Here is a 20,416-nt window from a genome sequence, read left to right on the forward strand (position 1 = left end):
TGGGGAAGAGTTTGCCCATGATGGACTGTGCCATATACATTGTCGCATTGACCGTTCACTGATAACATGTTGCTTCTCAGCAACAACGATTAGCCTGTCTACAGAGAGAAGGTGGAAGAGCTCAAGGCCTGGTGCCAGGCGAATAACGTCTTCCTCATTGTCAACAAGACAAAGGAGATGGTTATCAACCTCAGGAGAATTTGCACCACTCACACCCCTCTGTACAGCAGTGGAAACTGCGAGCATTTCAAACTCCTGGGATTGCCCATCTTGTACAATCTCTCATGAATCCACAGCACATCCCACACAATTAAGAAAGCCCGCTAACGCCTTAACTTTCTGAGGAGGTGGAACAAAGCTGGACTATGCACATCAATATTCATGACTTTCTACAGATGTGTAATGGAGAGCATTCTAACGAGCTGCCTCACTGTTTGGTACAGAAACTGTACTGTATCAGACGGGAAGACTCTACAATGGGTAGGCAAAACTGCCCAATGCATCTCCAGCACCAGCCTACCTGTCACCAAGGACACATATACAGAAAGGTGCTGGAAAAGGGCAGTAACATCACCCTGCTCATGGACTGTTTGTCCTACTCCCATCAGAAAGGAGGCTACATAGCATCCACACCAGACTCAAATACAGTTACTTTATCCAAACTGTAAGCTGATCAGCAACTCCACCCATTAACCCACCCACAGTAACCCCAATACCACTACTTTATTTTCTGTCAGTCTCCTCACGTACAGTCTCTCCTGTGTCTAGCATCACTTTATGTGCACACAATCAATGTGTATAAATTATCTCAAGAATTTATATTTTTTGTGTTTATAATATTGTGGTTTTTATCTTATTGTGTTTTTTTTCTTGTGCTACATTATTTTGTTCTCCTTTACGTTTATGGAATGGAGATAGCATTAAACAATCTTGAATCTTGAAAACGGAAACATCCTCATCTTGTAAAATGATTCCCATTGGAAGGTGGGCCCTGGAGGCAGTATACGGGGCTGGTGGCAGGATTCTGAACAGCATGGAAGAACAGTGGGAACCTGATGTCCACGTCCATAGATCCCTCAAAGCTGCAGTGCTAATTGACAGGGTAGCTAAGGAGGTGCATGACATACTGGCCCCACGCCAGGGACCAAGCTCAAGAGCTGCCAAGCAATATTATGGTTCTACAAAACTCTGGCATGACCACACCTGGAGATCAGAATCAGAATCCGGTTTATTATCACCGGCATGTGACGTGAAATTTGTTAACTTAGCAGCAGCAGTTCAATGCAATACATAATCTAACAGAGAAAAAAAAGTAAAATAATAATAAAATAAAAATAAGTAAGTCAGTTACAGTATATGTATATTGAATAGATTAAAAAAAGATGTGCGAGAACAGAATACTGTATATTAAAAAAGGTGAGGTAGTGTCCAAAGATTCAATGTCCATTTAGGAATTGGATGACAGAGGGGACGAAGCTGTTCCTGAATTGCTGAGTGTGTGCCTTCAGGCTTCTGTACCTCCTACCTGTTGGTAACAGTGAGAAAAGGGCATGCCCTGGGTGCTGGAGATTCTTAATAATGGACACTGTCTTTCTAAGACACCACTCCCTGAAGATGTCTTTGTAGGCTAGTACCCAAGATGGAGCTGACAAGATTTACAACCTTTTGCAGCTTCTTTCAGTCCTGTGCAGTAGCCCCTCCATACTAGACAGTGATGCAGCCTGTCAGAATGCTCTCCATGGTACAACTATAGAAGTTTTTGAATGTATTTGTTGACATGTCAAATCTCTTCAACCTCCTAATAAAGTATAGTTGCTGTCTTGCCTTCCTTATAACTGCATCGATATGTTGGGACCAGGTTAGATCCTCAGAGATCTTGACGTCCAGGAACTTGAAACTGCTCACTCTCTCCACTTCCAATCCCCCTATGAAGAAAGGTATGTGTTCCTTCATCTTACCCTTCCTGAAGTCCACAATCAGCTCTTTCATCTTACTGACGCTGAGTGCCAGGTTGTTGATGTGGCACCATTCCACTAGTTGGCATATCTCATTCCTGTACATCTTCTTGTCACCATCTGAGATCCTACCAACAATGGTTGTATCATCAGCAAATTTATAGATGGTGTTTGAGCTATGCCTTGCCACATAGTCATGTGTATATAGAGAGTAGAGCAGTGGACTAAGCACACACCCCTGAGGTGCACCAGTGTTGATCGTCAGCGAGGAGGATATGCAGAGGGAGGTGCAGAGGCCCAGGATCTGCAACTTCTCAATCAGGGTTGTGGGAATAATGGTATTAAATGCTGAACTATAGTCGATGAGCAGTATCCTGATGTAGATGTTTGTGTTGTTCAGGTAGGCTAAAGCCGTGCAGAGAACCATTGATATTGTGTCTGCTGTTGACCTATTGTGGTGATAGGCAAATTGCAATGGGTCCAGGTTCTTGCTGAGACAGGAGTTCAGTCTAGCCATGACCAACCTCTCAAAGCATTTCGTCACTGTTGATGTGAGTGCTACTGGGCGATAGTCATTAAAGCAGCTCACATTATTCTTCTTAGGCACTGGTATAATTGTTGCCTTTTTGAAGCAAGTGGGAACTTCCGCCTGGAACAGTGAGTTTGGTGCCCAGTTCAAGTTGCCCACTATGAGGAAGCTTTAGAGAGGGTACAGAGGCGATTCACCAGGATGCTATCTGAACTAGAGAGCATGTCCTGTGAGGTTAGGTTGAGTGAGCATAAGGCCCTTCTCTTTGGAGTGAAGGAAGATGAAAGGTTACTTTATAGACTTGCACAAGATGACAAGTGGGTGGTGGGTTGGAGGTGCATCTCTACCAAAGGAGGTGTAAGGCATACCTTCCCTCCTCTAAGCCATCGGGTTACCCTTGGGTGAGGTATATCACCTGCTCAGCACCCCCCCAAATCAGGGTCACGTGAAGCCATGGGAACAGGTGATAGATTGGATGGTCGCGTGAGCAGCTGGTGCATACCACAAGTCCTGGTCAGGTGACCACTGATGCCAGGCAGACAATCTCTGCAGAGTATTGAGAATGGCTGGGATCACTCATCTTGTAAAGACACTGCCCAGGAGAAGACAATGGCAAACCACTTATGTAGAAATATTTGCCAAGAACAATCATGGTCATGGAAAATCCATGATAGCCCACGTCATGCAACATGGTACATAATGAATGAATGAACAAGATGACAAGTTCAGAGATAGAGTGGACAGCCAGAGACCCCTCCCCAGTGCTGAAACAGCCAATATGAGGGGGAATAACACCAAGGTGTCTGGAATAAAGCACAGGGAGATGTTAGAACATAAGAAATAGGATCAGGAGTAGACCATCTAGTCTGTCGAGCCTGCTTCACCATTCAATAAGATCATGGTTGATCTGGCCATGGAAGATACCCCACGTAGAGAGTGGCAGGTACATGGATCATGCCACTACAGGTGGTTGCAAAGGAAGACACACCAGGGACATCCAAGAGACTTCCGGACAGGCACATGGATGAAAGGAAAATGGAGAGTCACGTGGGATGAAAGAGCAAGACTGATCCTAGAGTAGGTCAAAGGGTTGGAATAACATTGTAGTGATCAATAATGAGATCTGAATATATCACTTATCCTTTAAGGAATAATCAAAGCATTTGGAAAAGTTCACATTTAACTGACACTGAAACATTTCTCCTGACCCTCTTCATTTACTAACAATGTGTATTTACATTGCGCTTTTCTTTTGGACTTACAAAATATGGCACACACACTTGAGGCCGTGCTTTCAAACTCTGTTCCAGCATTATCCAGTAACTTGGGGACAATCTACCTGTGATGCAAAGAGAAACAGATGAAGATAAGCTGGGCATGGGACCTGGAATTCACTTTTGTTTCCCTCAGTGTCCTCAATAAGTTAGCAAAGACGATGGGTCAATTCTTCACAGTACCCCCAGGAACATCGAACGTAGTGTGTGTTGTATCTGCATAAATCAGCCAGAGTAGGCTTTTTTTTAGCCTAGGATTTTATTGTCTTCATTTATATTGTGACATTTAACTTCCCAGACATCCAAATCATTTTTTGATTGATGAAGTATTCTGGAACTGTTGTCAGTTATTTTGTATGTAAATATGGCAGTAAATTCACACTGAAGTAAGTTCCACATACAGAGATTGAAAACAATCTATTTTCAAAAAATAATGACTATTCAATAAATAATGAGACTGAATAAATAGTCGATTTGAATTGAGAATATATTGTGCAAGTACCATTTAGATTCTATTAGTTCTCCTAACTTTATAATTCCTCTTTTATTTTTACAGGAGGTGGTGGAGGGTGGAGTGATTCCACCAACCCAATGTGGTCGGGCAAATCTCTGACTGAAGGTGGTGAAGGTGGACAACCCTGTCCACAGGCCATTAAGAAATGGGGCTGGCTAACAAGAGGAGGCTTTGGAGGAGGAGGCGGGGCTTGCACAGCAGGAGGAGGTGGTGGAGGCTATATAGGTGAGAAAAAATGTGTAACCTGTGTAAATACACTTTGACCTCACAGATGTGTGTAAACCAAGACCAAAGTCAAATGCTAAGAATGTTGGCAATCTGAGCTAAGAACAGAAAATGCCAGATATGTAACAGCTCAACAAGTAAGTTTATGTTCAAAGTGCGTAGATGTCACCTTATACTACCCTGATATTCATCTCCTTACAGGCATTCACAGTAGAACAAAGTAACTCAACAGAGTCAATGGAAAAACTATATGCAAAGACTGGCAAACCACCAATTGTGCAAGCATAAAGTAATAATATATAAATAAATAAATCTGAGAATAAGAGTTGTAGGGACCTTGAAAGAGGCTATACATTGTGGAATCAGTTCAGAGTTGAGGTGAGTGAAATTATGCAGGTTTAGGAGCTTGATGGTTTAAGGGTATTACTGTTCCTAAACCTGGTGGTGTGGAACGTAAAGCTCCTGTACCTTAGATGAAACTGAAGAAAGAGTACACCATCTGGTCTCTTGAGTCTGCTCTGCCTTACATAGCTCATCTTCTACCTCAACATTATTTCACCAATATTCAGATAAGTTTCTTTGTGCTATTCTCCTGTGAAGACAGACGCAAGCTCTCTTTTAAAAATTCCTCTGCTATTTTCTTCTTCTTCATTACATATTCTCCTGCTCGTGTCTCGAAAGGACTTACATTTTCCCTCGCTGGTCTTTCATTTGCATACCAGAAGAGGATCCAAGTATATTTATGCTTTTGTTATTTCACTTTTTTTTTAACAATTTATTTCTCCTCCTTTACTAAATTCTAAAATAATCCCAATCCTCAATCTCACATTTTTCCCTCAAGTTTATTTTCCCTTTCTTCAAAATTTATACTTCCGTTGATTTGTTATAGCTGGAGCATATTTCTAATATTTTCTTTGCAAATTGTGCACTTTTTTTTAAAGATGGCCAACGTCTGACAACTGTCATACCTATACTGTAATTTCCCAACTCACCTCAGTCAACCTGTCCTTGTAGCTTCCTTTGTTTAGAATGAAAACCCTGGTTTCAAGCTTGCTTCTAAACTTAATGTCAAATTCTATTTTTTGTCAAGTCATTATTTGCCAGTGAGTCCATTGTTAATTAAACCCCTTCTCGGTGCACAATACTAAATTTAACATAACCTGTCCCCTGGCTGATTTTTCAACTTACTGATCCATAAATCCAGTTCAATTGCATTCCAGAAATCAACCACTATTAGTACTAAATTGATTTCTCCCACGATTAATGGAATCAGTGGACTATTTTAATCACTGATTGTGCATTTGTTAACAAATTGTCTCTCCCCACTTGTGCAGCATAAGCTTTATTTACCTAGTACGAGTACTTGCAATAGGCTGAGTACTCCAATCCTATTTTGGATCTGCGCTTGCAAGCTCTGTAGAACGATTGAGACTGTTGGATGAAAATAGAAGGATGTAACAACTTAAATTAAATCCCATTTATGGGCATAGATATGTCTCCTCTGCTTGTGAATCCTAATAATATTCGCATGGATACTTTCATGCTGTCAGAAGTTGCCCATGCAGCAGAATTACTTGGCAAAGCTCAATTGCTCACATCGTCAACAAGCATGCTGACAATCGGTCACCAGAACCGTGCTGCATGTGGACACCTGACAAGATGGAGTCCACCAAGAATGCTTTGACAGCAAGCAGCAGGCTGAGACAGCGGAAGAGAAGATGCAGTTGAGGACAGACTGCAAGATGCCAGTAACACGTTATAGATATCCTTATAGAGTCACAGAGTAATACAGGCCCAACAGATCCATGCTGATCACAGCATCCCGCCTGCTAGTCTCAGATGTCTGTGTTTGGTCCAACCTTCCATGTACCAATCAAAATGTCTCTTAAATGTTGCAACTGTATCCTACTTAATGACTTCCACTGGCAGCTCATTCGTAGAAGCATAGACACTGCAACACAGAAACAAGCCCCTTTGGCACATGCCAGTCTATTAATCTGCCGAGGCCCATTGACCTGTACCTGGACCATAGCCCTCCATAACTCTCCCATCCATGTACCTATCTAAATTTCTTTTAAATGTTGAAATCGAACACGCATCCACAACATCAGATGGCAGCCCATTCCACACTCTCACCACCCTCTGAGTGAAGAAATTCTGCCTCATGTTCCCTTAAACATTTCACCTTTTACCCTTAACCCATGACCTCTAGTCCTAATCTCACCCAATCTCAGTGGGAAAAGCCTGCTTCCATTTACCCTCTCCATACCCCTCATAATTTTGTATACCTCTATCAAATCTCCTCTCAGTCTTCTATGTTCCAAGGAATAAAGTCCTAACCTATTCAATTTTTCCTTATAGCTCACGTCCTCCAGTCCTGATAACATCTTTGTAAATTTTCTTTGGACTTTTTCACCTTATTTATATCTTTCCTGTAGGTAGGAGACCAAAACTGCCCACAACACTCCAATTGGGCCTCACCAATGTCTTATACAACTTCAACTTAACATCCCAGTTCCTGCACTCAATACTCTGATTTATGAAGGTCAATATGCCAAAAGATTAACAAACCTGTCTACCTGTGACATCAGTTTCAAATAATTATGGATCTATATTCTCAACTCCCTCTGTTCTGCCACGCTCCTCAGTGCCTTACCATTTGTCCTACCCTGGAGAGGTAATGTTCCAACTAGTTAGACCCCACTTGGAGTACTGTGTTCAGATCTGGTGACCTCATTACAGGAAGGATGTGGATATTATAGAGAGAGTGCAGAGGAGATTTACAAGGATGTTGCCTGGATTGGGGGGCATGCCTTATGAGAATAGGTTCAGTGAACTTGGCCTCCATTGTTGGAGAATGAGAGGTGACCTGATAGAGGTGTATAAGATGATGAGAGGCATTGAATGTGTGGATAGTTAGAGGCTTTTTCGCAGGGCTGAAATGGCTAACACGAGGGGGTATAGTTTTAAGGTGCTTGGAAGTTGGTACAAGGGGGATGTCAGAGGTAAGTTTTTCACACAGCGAGTGGTGGGTGCATGGAATGTATTGCCAGCAAAGTTGGTGGAGGTGGATACAATGGGGTCTTTTAAGAGACTCTTAGATAGGTACATGGAGCTTAGAAAAATAGATGACTGTGCAGTAGTGAAATTCTAGAGCCCTCTTAAATCTCTCTCCCTTTTATCTTCTACCTGTGCCCTCTAGTTTTGCACACCCCAACCCTGAGGAAAAGATTATGATCATCCATCTCATGCATATCCCTCAAGATTTTATAAATTTCTCATTCTCCTATGCAACAGGGAATAAAGATCCAGTATAGACAACTTCTCCATATATAACTCTAGTGGTTATCTAGTCCACATAGTATCCTCGGATATCTCTTTTGCACCCTCTCCAGCTTGACAAAGTCTTTACTATATGAGGGTGACCAAAACATAAGAACATAAAAAATAGGAGCCGGAGTAGGCCATCCAGCCCATCCAGCCTGCCCCGCCGTTCAATAAGATCATGGCTGATCTGTCCGTAAACTCAGCTCCATCTACCTGCCTTTTCCCCATAACCCTTAATTCCCTTACTATGTAAAAACCTATCTAACTGTTTCTTAAATATATTTAGTGAGGAAGCCTCAACTGCTTCCCTGGGCAGAGAATTCTACAGATTCACCACTCTCTAGGAAAATCAGTTTCTCCTCATATCCCTCCTAAATCTTCTCCCCTGAGTCTTGAGGCAAACTCCCCTAGTTCTAGTCTCACCTACCAATGGAAACAACTTTCCTACTTCTATCTTATCTATACCTTTTGAATTTTTTTATGTTTCTGTAAGATCCCCTCTCATTCTTCTGAACTCCAGAGAGTATAGTCCCAGGAGACTCAATCTCTCCTCAAACTGGACACAATGTTCCAAGTATGGCCTCACCAATGACTTGTATAAGAGACAAAATTAAACTTTGCCCTAACTGATGAAGACCAACATGCTAAATACTGTGTAAACCACCACTTCAGTGAACTGTATGCTTGTGCTTTCAGGTCTCTCTGTTTCATAACACTTGCCAGTGCCCTGAAATTCATTAAAGAAGTCCTACCTTAGTTTAAAAATGAACATCTTGGGAATGTGCGAGATGAGATGGAAAGGAGCTGGTAAAACAAGCTCAGAGGGATATACCGTCATTTACTCAGGAGGAGAAATACATGAAAAAGGTGTTGGAATTATGTTAGATGAAGAATGTGCAAAATCAATAAAAGGCTATTGGACAATATCAGATTGAATGGTTCTCGTGAAACTACATGCAATACCTTTTGACATTAACATCGTTCAAGTTTATGCCCCAACAGCAGAGAGCAATGAAGAAAACATCGAACAATTTTATGAGGAACTAGAAACAGCATTAAGACAATGTAAGAGCTCAGAAAATCCCATTATTCAAGGTGACTTCAACACAAAATTAGGCAAGACCAGGGACGAGGACAATATTGGGGATTACGGCATAGATGAGAGAAATGAGAGAGGTGAACAACTAGCTACTGGGTCACAGAAAAAGATTATATAATTGGTAATACCGTCTTAAAGCAACACCCAAGAAAACTATGGACATGGAAGAGCCCAGGGGATAACACCAGAAACCGGATTTATTACGTACTTATAAGGAGAAGGTATAGAAATGTTCTGAAATCATGCAAAACATATCCGGGTGCAGACTGCTACAGTGATCACGTACCAATAATCAGTGTGATGTATCCGAGACTCAGAAAGCTTAAAAGACCAAGAGTAGAGCCAAAGCTGAATTTGACAAAAACAAGTGACAATGAATTCCAAATAACAGTGAAGAACAAATTCGAGGCTGTACAAAACATCACAGCAGTGATATAGAACAGCAGTGGGAAAACCTCAGAAACAGCATTATACAAGCGGTACAAGAGGTGATTCCCAAACAACAGAAAAAAGCTAAAAAGAAATGGATGACAAGAAATTCTGAATCGTATGGAACAAAGAAGAAAATGTAAGGAAAACGAAGAATCCTACGTATCCTTGCATGCACAGATAACAACCGAGTGCAAGGAAGCAGAAGAAAAGTGGCTTAGGGACAAATGTGAGTTAATAGAACAATTGCAGAAGACCAACAACAGCAAACCTATGCACGACGAGGTCAAAGAGGTCACAAATCGGAAGAAAAGCGGGGCAACAACAGGATGTATAAAAGCAAAAGATGGATCTACAGTTATGGAAAAAGGAAAAATAATGCAAAGATGGTCAGAGTACATCAAAGACCTGTACAATGACAAAGACTGAGAGAACAACTTTGATACTGGCAACAACAATGAGGGCCCAGCAATACTGAAAGAAGGAGTGGAACATGCTACGAAGAAAATGCGAAAGGGAAAATCATCAGGACCAGAAACATTCCGGTTGAACTGTATGAAGCACTAGAAGATTTTGATGTAGAGAAATTAACAATCTTATTGAATAGAATATACAACAGTGGCAAAGTACCAGAAGATCTTTTAAAGGCAGTATTCATTGCACTGCCAAAGAAAACAGAGTGTGGACAACACAGAACAATTAGTTTAATGAGCCACCTCACAACAATTCTACTTAGAAAAACATCATGCTCAGAATAAGAAACAAAGTTAAACCAGAGATCAGTGAAGAACAGTGCAGCTTTGTCGAAAGCAAGGGAACTTTTGGCCTGAAACATCGACATCGCTTCTCCCTATAGATGCTGCCTAGCCTGCTGTGTTCTACCAGCATTTTGTGTGTGTTGTTGTTTGAATTTCCAGCATCTGCAGATTTTCTGGTGTTTGCTCTTTATATTCTCAGGGATATTATTGAAAGGTCAAGAGAAGTACAACAAAACCTATGCTTCTGTTTCATTGACTACACAAAAGCCTTTGACACAGTGAAACACCATCATCATGAAAATGCATAAAGATATTAATATCAACAGAAAAGAACTAAGAATAATCAGGAATCTGTACTGGCAACAAAGTGCAGCCATATGGATAGACAATGAGATTGGTGAATATCAGCTAATAAAGTGAGGAGTCAGACAGGATTGTGTTCTATCACCAGACCTGTTCTCCCTGTACAGTGAAAACATCATGACAACCATACAAGACCTACCTGGAATAAGTATAGGAGGATACAATATCAACAACCTCCGCTATGAGGATGATACAGTACTGATAGCAAACAGTGAAGTAAATTTACAGAAACTAGTATCTACCATCAACACAGAGAGCGAAAGACATGGCCTAACCTTAAACAAAGAGAAAACTGAAGTTATGGTAATATCGTACTGGGAAATGAAATCCTGAAACAATTTCACAACTTCAAGTACCTTGGGTAACATCTGATGGCAAATGCAAAACAGACATAAAAGCAAGAATAGAAATGGCAAGAACAGCATTTACAGAAATGAGAAACATCCTAACGAACAAGAAAATAGCAATTGACATCTGCCTTAGAACTCTCAGCTGCTACATTCTTCCTATATTGATGTATAGCCGCGAGTCATGGACCATCACAAATACAATGGAAAAAAGAATCAATGCAGCAGAGATGTGGTTCCTCAGAAGAATGCTATGCATATCATATATGGACAGGATAACCAATGAAGAAGTTCTACAGAGTACAAAAAGAAAACATGCATTACTTAAAAAAAAATCAGAAAACGCAATCAAAATTCTTTGGACACATCATGCGAAGAGAGACATTAGGACATTTAGTTACAACTGGAAAGCTGGAAGGAAAGAGAAGCAGAGGCTGACAGAGAATGAAAATGACAGACAGATTAACATCATGGTTAGAAACAGGGGAGGCAACAACTACAATTCGGAGGGTCAGGGACCATGATAGATGGAGAGACATGATCATCCACGCCGAACGACAAGGCACCTGAACTAACCTTAGTGTGAATGTCCAAAAACACATCACCTCACACTTGTCTGTTGAAATATTTCCATTCCTCAGCCCATCTCCTTAACTATTCAATATCCCTTTGAAATGCCTTGTAGCCTGCTTCACTGTGAACAAGACCCCCAATTTAATATCGTCCACAAACTTGCTAATCATACCGTGTACTTTATATCCAAATCATCTACATAAATAATAAATAACAGCGGTTCCAGCACTGAACTCTGGGACACCCCACTGGTAACAAGCCTTTGGTCAGAGAATCAACCTTTAATCATCACCCTCTGCTCTCTCTGTCATTGAGCCAATTCTGAGTCCACCTCACTAGCTCCCCATGAATCGTGTGTGACCTTAACTTCCAGATCATCTTGTAATGCAGGACTTTGCCAAAGGCTACTAACTTCCATATAAACCACATCAACTACCCCACCTTCATCTGTCCCTTAGTTACCGCTTCAAAATCTTGCAGCAAATGAGACACCCCTAAATCCGCCAATCTGTGACTGCAAAGGCTGTTCCATGCTCTCTCTACCCAGTAGATATGTGACTGTTTAATAACAGTCCAGCAGAGTTAATATATTCAATTCACTTGATATTTTCAATTGATATCATGTATCTCATTTTGTGTATTTGCCTTCCTATCATGAAACTACATAGTGGCATGTTTCTTTATCTACTTTATGTTTCTTTTATTCCATTCTTCTCCCTTTTATATTTGGGATATATTGCAAACAACAAACGTTCTTTCCAAGCAAATGCTTTTGCATTGACACTGTTTCTGAAGAAATATCATGATACAGGAGAGATAGAGTGCTAAAAGTTGCCTAAGGCAAATAAGAGGCTGAAAAAATATTGATTTCTCTGGTATACTAATGTCTTATCAACTTGATCATAATTCTGTTTAACAAATGTAGGTGCAACAAGATCATTGTGTCCCTACTCATCCCTATCCCCTTGTTACTGACTCACCCAGTTTATTTACTTACTTAGGTTAAGAGGAACCTGTCTTTGACAAATCTATTTCACAAAAGAACCAGTTGGCCATTGTGTTCTAGGCAATTCATAGGGATAGATTACACCAAGCTCAAACCTGATAATATCATATAGCTAGATCCTTTTAAATGAACAGTTTCACTAATCATGTAGTTATTTTCTTGTGCAGAGGAGTTTTCGGTTACGTAGAGGAAGTAATAGTTCTCAAGAGCCAGGTTCTCAATAGCACACCTGTATTGCACATAACCATGCACCTGTCTATGTTAATGTAAATGTATGAGATTTCCACCAGTCTCAGCCCTATGTGGCAATGCAATATTGAACCATGGGAAACTTGTATTGTGAATGGCCTGTCGTTTTAAGAATCAAAATGGTGGGCCATTCACAATACCGTGTCAGTGCTGTGGTTAGCATGACGTGATTACAGCTCAGAGCATTGGAATGCGGAGTTCAATCCCTGTTCCTCTGTAAGGAGTCTTGAGGAATGTGTGGATTTGCTTCAGGTCCTTCTGATTCCTCCCACAGTTCAAAGACATGCTGAGTTGGTTAATTGATCATTGTAAATTGTCCTATGAGAGTTAAATCGAGGTTGGCAGGGGTTACTGGGTGGTGCAGCTCAAAGGACCAAAAGGGCCTATTCTGCTGTGTATCTCTAAATAAAATAAAATAAAATCTGTGTATGTACCAGTTTAAATTTGGAAGAACATCTGAGTTATTCTGCTAAGGTCACCTCTACTGCTATCCTAGTAGAGAGCTCAACATAGATTGAAAATCAGACCCGGCACACTTCCTTGGTACAAACAGGTCACCACAATTCCAGACATTTTCTTCCAAAATAATAGAACCATAGAACCATAGAACATTACAGCACAGGAACAGGCCCTTTGGCCCTTCTTGGCTGTGCCGAACCATTTTTCTGCCTAGTCCCACTGATCTGCACCTCGACCATATCCCTCCATACCCCTCTCATCCATGTACCTCTCCAAGTTTTTCTTAAATGTTAAAAGTGTTGACATAATAATGTCTAATTTCTTAAGGTTTCTGGATGTGAAGCAAATAAAATATATCTATTGATTTTATACTCAATTTGGAGACCAATTAAACATGTGTTTCATGAATTTCTGTGCTGTGAAACTCTCTGATCATATGACACTATAATGGATGGATGATAAGAAGCATTAAACAATGTTTGATTAACAACAGGTGGAAATGCGTCTGAGGGTAATCATCCAGAAAAAGATGGTGCCTGTGGTGTTTCTTACATTAGTCCATTTGGCGAATTGTACACACCAGCACTGGCAGGTATGTGAAAGCTGTGAGCAGTTCTATTCTAACCGTATTATATCATGGAATTTTATTGATAACCAGACACAAGACATAATAGACTAGATATTTTGCGAGGCTCCACTTTAACAGCCACCATTTATCCATTGGAGAAGATGGCCGCTATTAAAATTTTGTCATTTGGGAAAATTAAGTTGAAGTCTCGAGGTCATCATCAGATGCTCCGGGTGCAATGAATTTCACTCCACACAACTAAAACTGTCTCCTAATAAACAAATAGAATAAAAACCAAATGGACTCTGTGTTGAGCAAATCATTTTCCTAACTAGATGCTGCCAGACGTTGAAAGCTAAAATCTACCCTCGTGTAATTTAAACATTTTCTCTATAATATATATGACATCAAATTCATGTTATTTATTTTCAGTGCAGACGATACTGCAAATTTCCTTCTCTTCCCCCCTCGTCTTGCCCTTCACAGTTTCTTAATTGTCTGTTCCTTCCTGCATTGCTCGGCTGCTTGGGCCGCCTTCATCTCTCCATCCCTCACACTTTGTTTCTGTTACTTGCATGTTCCTTTCTCTCCTCACAGTGACAGAAAGCCACGGGGAGGTTGAAATTGTGCTGCATTTAAATTGCACCCACTGTGAACATAATGAATGTATATTTGACTATATCAAAGAAGAACTTGTCTGCATGTGCGAATCAGGAAAAATTCTGGCTTCAGACAGTGTTACCTGCATTTGTGAGTACCAGTTTTGACATGTTTTTGAACACCCTTGAGATATATTTAAATAACATACTTATCAGCAAAATAGCCAAATTCAGCAGAATTCTTTTTCTAGAAGAGAGGCATTATGCAAATTTATCTTGGGGCATGCCTTTGAATAAAATATAATGCTGTGATTGCTGGAAACCTGAAATAAAAACTGAAATCATATTAAGACTTTTTTTTGAGTTTGTAACCAACGGAATAGATAAAGGGAACTTTCAGAAGGCCTTCAAAGCTGTTTCACCCAAGAGGTTATTAAATAGCTTTAGAAAACATGGGTAATATGTTGGCACAGATTGAGAATAGGTCAGTGGGAAGAAAACAGAATATAAATCAGCAAACCTTTTCCAAGTTGGAAGACTCTGATGGGTGGGATCACTACAGGTTCCTGAGCTATATCAATGATTTGAATAAGGGATCTAAAGTGTAACAAGTGTAATATATCTACCTTTGTTAGTGTTACAAAGTTGAGTGGCAAAATGGGCTAAGAGGGAATGAACAGTAAATTCAAAAGAATATGTACAGGCTAATTAAAAGGATGAGGAAATGGCAGAGGGAATATAAATGTGGAAAAATGAGAAGGTGTCCATTTTGGGCAGAAAAAAATACTAGAAAAGAGAAGTCTTTTTTTAAATGGAGAAGGATTGAAAATTGTTATTGTTCGGAGTGTCTTCAATGTCCTTGCACACAAATGAAATTTAATTTGCAAGCACAAGCATTGAGGAAGGCCACAGCAGTAGAGATACCTTGCTCTAACTATGTAGCACCATGCTAAGCCCACACCTGAACTACTGTGCATGGTTCATGTCTCTCTACAGAAGAAAACATAAACACCTGATAGAGTGCAACAGAGTTTCATCAGATTGGTATATAGGATAGTAAATTGCCTTCTGAGGAAGCATTAAGCCTATCTTCTTTAAAGTTTGTAAAAATGAACAGTGATCTTTTTAATGGGGCTTTGCTTGATAAATTCCAAGGTGTCTAGAACGATGGTTCAAAGTCTCAAAATAATAGGTTGACTATTCAAGACTAGGATGAGAAGAAACTTCTTTACCAGAGGCCCGTGAATCTTTGGAATTTTCTACCATGCAGGGTTGTGTAGGACAATCGCTGAATTATATTCAACTCAGAAACTGTAAATGCTGAAAAGTAACTATGAGGTGAAGGATTAGCCATGATCTTGCTAAATATTGTAGCAAGCACGATGTGGTCCTCGCCTGTTTCTGTTTCTTGGAGTTTTTGTGAAATTTCGGCAGGCCAGACAGTATTTCTGGAAGTAAAAAGAGAATTAAAGTTTTGAATCAGTGCGAAGGCAACAGCCTCAAGCATCAATGTCATTTCTGTCACCACCGGTAGTACGTAGAGCGCAAGATCACAGGGACAGGCCCTTTCAGTCCACAGAGTCTGTGCTCAACCACGGTGCCAGTCCAAACTATTCCCAATTGTAGTCTGTATCTCTTCATTCCCTTCCTATCCATGTACCTGTCTAAATGCCACTTAAACATTCCTATTGTATCGGCTTCCATCACTTCAGCCGGCAGCTGACAGACACCCTCCATTTTCTATGCACCTGGGAAATACTGCCTCTTTAAATCACTTTTAAATTTTCTTCCTCTCACCTTAAAGCTATGCCCTCTAGTATTTGACACTTCCACCCTAGGAAACAAGCTGCCTGCTCTATCTATGTATTTCACGATTGGAATGAGGGTTTTCTGTTAAAGCAGGAAATGCTAGAAACACTCAGCAAGTCAGGTATCATGTATACAAAGAGAAATAGTCAACATTCCCAGTCAAAGAACCATAGATGCCTGGCTCACTGGGCATTTCCAGAAGTTGCTGTTTGTATTTCAGGCTAAAGATCTTCCATCAGAACACTGGGTATCTTAGGAGTGAAGCACTTTACAGGATATCCAACCTCACAATCTAAATTAAATTATTGGATGTGCTACAGATGTGTTGGCCAAGAAATGGTCAAAGATGATGGTGAAGAACTCTGGAACCTGGAGCACTCTGGGTAGCTTAGTGATGAAAGGTGGAGGCCAGTGCATACTTCATAAATAGATTGGGGATGATGATGAGCAAGACCAAGATTATAATTCAGATGATGATGATGATGATGATGAGTAAGACCAGGAATACAATTCAGATGATTTCTTACTTTGTTGGTTGTTTTCTCATACTCTTTCTTTTTGCCTAGTTCCTCCGGACAATCACCTGCCATTTTCTCTTGTGCTTTCTGTTGTGTTGTCGGTCGTGGTAGCTGCTCTGCTGCTTGCCTTCTCAGGAATCATGATCGGTGGGTACAACCTTTGGGATATAGTTTGTGTTGAGGTACCTAAGGATTCCTCTCTATCATCCAGCATAACCCAGAAAATAATCCTAACTTTAGGTCCTTTCCATCCCAATCTGATTAAAAATAACCTTTCTCAAAGGAATGCATTGGTGGCACTCTGAAGACAGATGAATTCCAAGAGAAGTTAATAGATTTATTGTTGGTTTATTTGTTTATTACTGCCATTTTTACAAAGATAAAGGGAGAAAGCTGTGTTTGTATGCCATCCGGGCAGAACATGATAGTAAAAGAAAACGGAATTCAGAATGAAGTGCTACAGCTACAGAGGAAGTGCAACGCAGTAACAAATGAAGTGCCCTGATGAGGGAGGTAATCAGAGAAAGAACACTCCTTTAGTATGTGAGAGGCCTGTTCAAAAGTGATAAATAGCAGAACAGCTGTTCTTGAGTCTGGTGTTACAGACTTCCAAGCTCTTGTATCTTCAGGGCTGTATTTAAAACTTTTGTCATTCTTCACGGTTTGAGCAAGAGCAGTTGCCATACAAAGCTGTTGCCCAACAAGACTGAGCAATTCACTTCTTCCTCACAGGATCTGAAAGAATTCTCTATTTTTAAGCATCTTGTCCAAATTGGTTTACAAGTGTGAGAACATCCAGTCTGAGGCGCCTAGTTACCACAGGGGCCTGAGTGTAATGGTACACCTCATATCCAGGCTGGTGCTTGGTTCTGATGAGCTGCAAAGGCCATGTTGAGCTCTTTGACAAATTGCAAAAAGGTTGCAGCCTCCAGTAGCTTTGCTCAGAGTATCTGAGGAAGGAATGTATCCAGGCAGTAGGTTGAGAAACATTGCAGAACGAGGCCACACAACATATTGAATCCTGCTCACCTAGATGCATTTCCAGTAAAGTGAAATGTAAAAGATCTTTTCTTGTTGCTTGTAGTTGGGCTGTAAATATGCTCCATTTCCTGAGAACAGTCAACCCTGCCCTAACAGAAAAAACAATCTTCTGTTGTTGCTGCAAAGAAGAAACAATGCCCTGACTTGTGTACTTTGAGAAAAAGAAAAGAAATCACGTGGTGTTACAACTTAGCAGTTGCTTGGAAGTCTGTACCAGCAGACTCAAGGATAGTTTCTTTCCTGCTGTTTACAGATGCTTTCAATGGTGCATCTGAATAATTGGTGAGGGTCATTGGGGTCATGCTGAATTTCCTTAAGAGTTTTGAGAAAGTGAAGGTATTGGCCATAGAATCTTGTCACCTGAGGGATAACAGGACAATCCTCTACGTAGTACCTGGGTCAGTGCCTCCAATGACACACTCAGAAATTGGACTTTTCCCTCTAGGCTTCCGGCACATTCCAATATTTCATTCTGTTAGTAACCAAAGAACAGTTCTCCTTAAAGAGGGATAGTTTGCTTTCACACAGTCTTATTATTCACATAACAATTGATGCTTCACCTTTAAGTATGAAAAATGGTCATTCATAAGCTGTTAAAAATATTTTTGGCAGTGTACCGACTCAAGCACCAAGAGCTGCAAGCCATGCAGATGGAACTGCAGAGTCCTGATTACAAGCTCAGCAAACTGCGAACTTCCACCATTATGACTGACTACAATCCCAACTACTGCTTTGCTGGGAAAACTACTTCCATCAGCGATCTCAAGGAGGTTCCCCGGAAAAACATACTGCTCATCCGGTGAGTAAAACAATGGTTGGAGACATAATTTAGCTACTTTCACGGTGTGGGTTGAGATAGTAAAGACCAGCACCTCGACACTGCTTTCTTTATTAGTAGTTGCTGGTAAGAAAAGAATCACACAATGAAAATAGTGTCCTTATTATTTTTCCCTCACTTTTCTCTGTGAAATGTGTTCCAAAACATTGGGCATGTTTCCTCAGACAAGCTGAAATGAGTGTGGGCAACCTCTCTTCCTGTAGGGGAGCATAAAAGCTAAGGATTCCATCATGTACTGCTGAATTGTAACACCAGGTGATTTCTTTTCTTGTGCCCTCCATGTACGCACCCTACACATGGGTCAGAATACCACTTCCTATTAAAGGCAACAGAGCAAGATTGTTTTTTTTTCATTAGGGCAACATTGATTGTCCTCAAGAATGAAGCATGTTTGCAGCCTGATATGTAGTCCTTGAAACTACAAGCAACAAGACAAGCTTTCTCTAAAATTCACTTAGCTGGAAATCAATCTATGCAAGCAGGGTTCAGGTATGCTTAACGGCCTCCTTCTGCAATGCCTGCAGCCTGGTTGCATTCCTTATTCAGTTACCCTGAGCAATGGAACAATTTTTTTGCAATTTGTCAATATGCTCTGCCAGCCCCTTGCAACATCAGAACCGGGCACAAGACTGAGTATTGGATGTACCCCTACATTCAAGCCCCTGAGATAACTAAGAGCCTCAAACTGGATGCTCTCGCTCTTCTAAACCAATTTGAAAGAGATGCATAATGAATTCTTCTTTCAGCTCCTGTGGGAGAGAAATGTATTGCTCAGTGGCATAAATTCAAGATCAGCACCAGAAGAACAAAAGGGACTTTAAAGCATTTGTTTCACCCAGTAGATACTTAAGCCACACATTTTAATATCAGAAGTAGGAGTGGATTTCAAATCCATAATAACTTAAAAAACACAGTCAATTAATATTTTTAACAGGAAAAAACAAGAATAAATAACAGGGGAATGGGATCAGTTCTTAGGAGTTGGCATGTACCCAGTAATTAGAAGCTAAAAGTTATCTCATTTAGATGCATCTTTTGTGATTATCTTACCATTTAATTATCTAATCATATTCTGCATTTATCCTACTTGAATCTGAAAATTGGATCTCAATGGATGAGTTTCAACTTTTGTTTTGGTAACTGGGAGTTTCTGAGTTGTTTTCTCTCCATTTTAATCAGAACATCGTGTGTTTATCCTGGCCACCTAGCTCTAATCTACAAATATATTTTTGATTTGTAACTGTAGTGTCAGTGGGCTCTTTGGTATTGCTGCTTACAAAGGCATGTAGCAGGGGCAGAGCTTCTCCCAAAACAATATCCTTTGTAGGAAGTAGTAAACCCTTACAAAAATGAATATTTTTGCAACCAAGGGAGTATACAGTGAAAATTCACAAGATTGATTCCGACAGACTTGCGTGAGGAGACTAAGGTAACCCTCTCTTGAGTTTAGAAGTATACGTGTATGAGAAATTTACAGAATTCTTAAGGAGCTCAGAAGAATAGATGCAGAGTTAAAGTTTTCAAGTCCAGAAATGAGATCACACTCTCAAAATAGGCTGTTGACATTGGGAATCAAGATGAAGATATTTATGCACTCAGTATAGTGAATCTTCAATTTAAAAAGAGCCAGCATTGACCTTATTCAATGGCAGAAAATGTATAGGTTAGATAACTTACTGCTGCTTCCATTTCTGTTGTTTAACGAAGGTGAAGTTTTGATCATTTTAAAATTTCCTTCTAAATCAGAGAAATAGCAATGTAGCAGGGATTCCCTCCCAAAGTCCTCCAATGGAGTTCAAATGTCAGAAACCTAGAGTCATAGAATCATAGAACACTACAACACAGAAACAGGCCTTCAGCTAATCTGTGCCGAATTCTTAATCTGCCCAGCAACTTGTACCCACATTACTCCCTCCATACCACTCCCATCCATGCA

The 20,416-nt window shown here is 40.4% G+C and overlaps 1 protein-coding gene across 1 annotated transcript in view; it reads left to right on the top strand.

Moving 5' to 3' along the window:
• The window catches only part of LOC140730332 (ALK tyrosine kinase receptor-like), a 1,251,709-nt gene that overhangs the window by 1,156,519 nt on the left and 74,774 nt on the right, over positions 1–20,416 (top strand). Inside the window, exons 16-20 of the mRNA XM_073050601.1 lie at positions 4,315–4,497; positions 13,601–13,699; positions 14,273–14,425; positions 16,650–16,748; positions 18,255–18,441. Coding sequence (XP_072906702.1) covers positions 4,315–4,497; positions 13,601–13,699; positions 14,273–14,425; positions 16,650–16,748; positions 18,255–18,441 — 721 coding nt within the window. The remainder of the gene's footprint in view (positions 1–4,314; positions 4,498–13,600; positions 13,700–14,272; positions 14,426–16,649; positions 16,749–18,254; positions 18,442–20,416) is intronic.

This window comes from Hemitrygon akajei, chromosome 7 (assembly GCF_048418815.1).
Source record: "Hemitrygon akajei chromosome 7, sHemAka1.3, whole genome shotgun sequence".
Lineage (NCBI taxonomy): Eukaryota > Metazoa > Chordata > Chondrichthyes > Myliobatiformes > Dasyatidae > Hemitrygon > Hemitrygon akajei.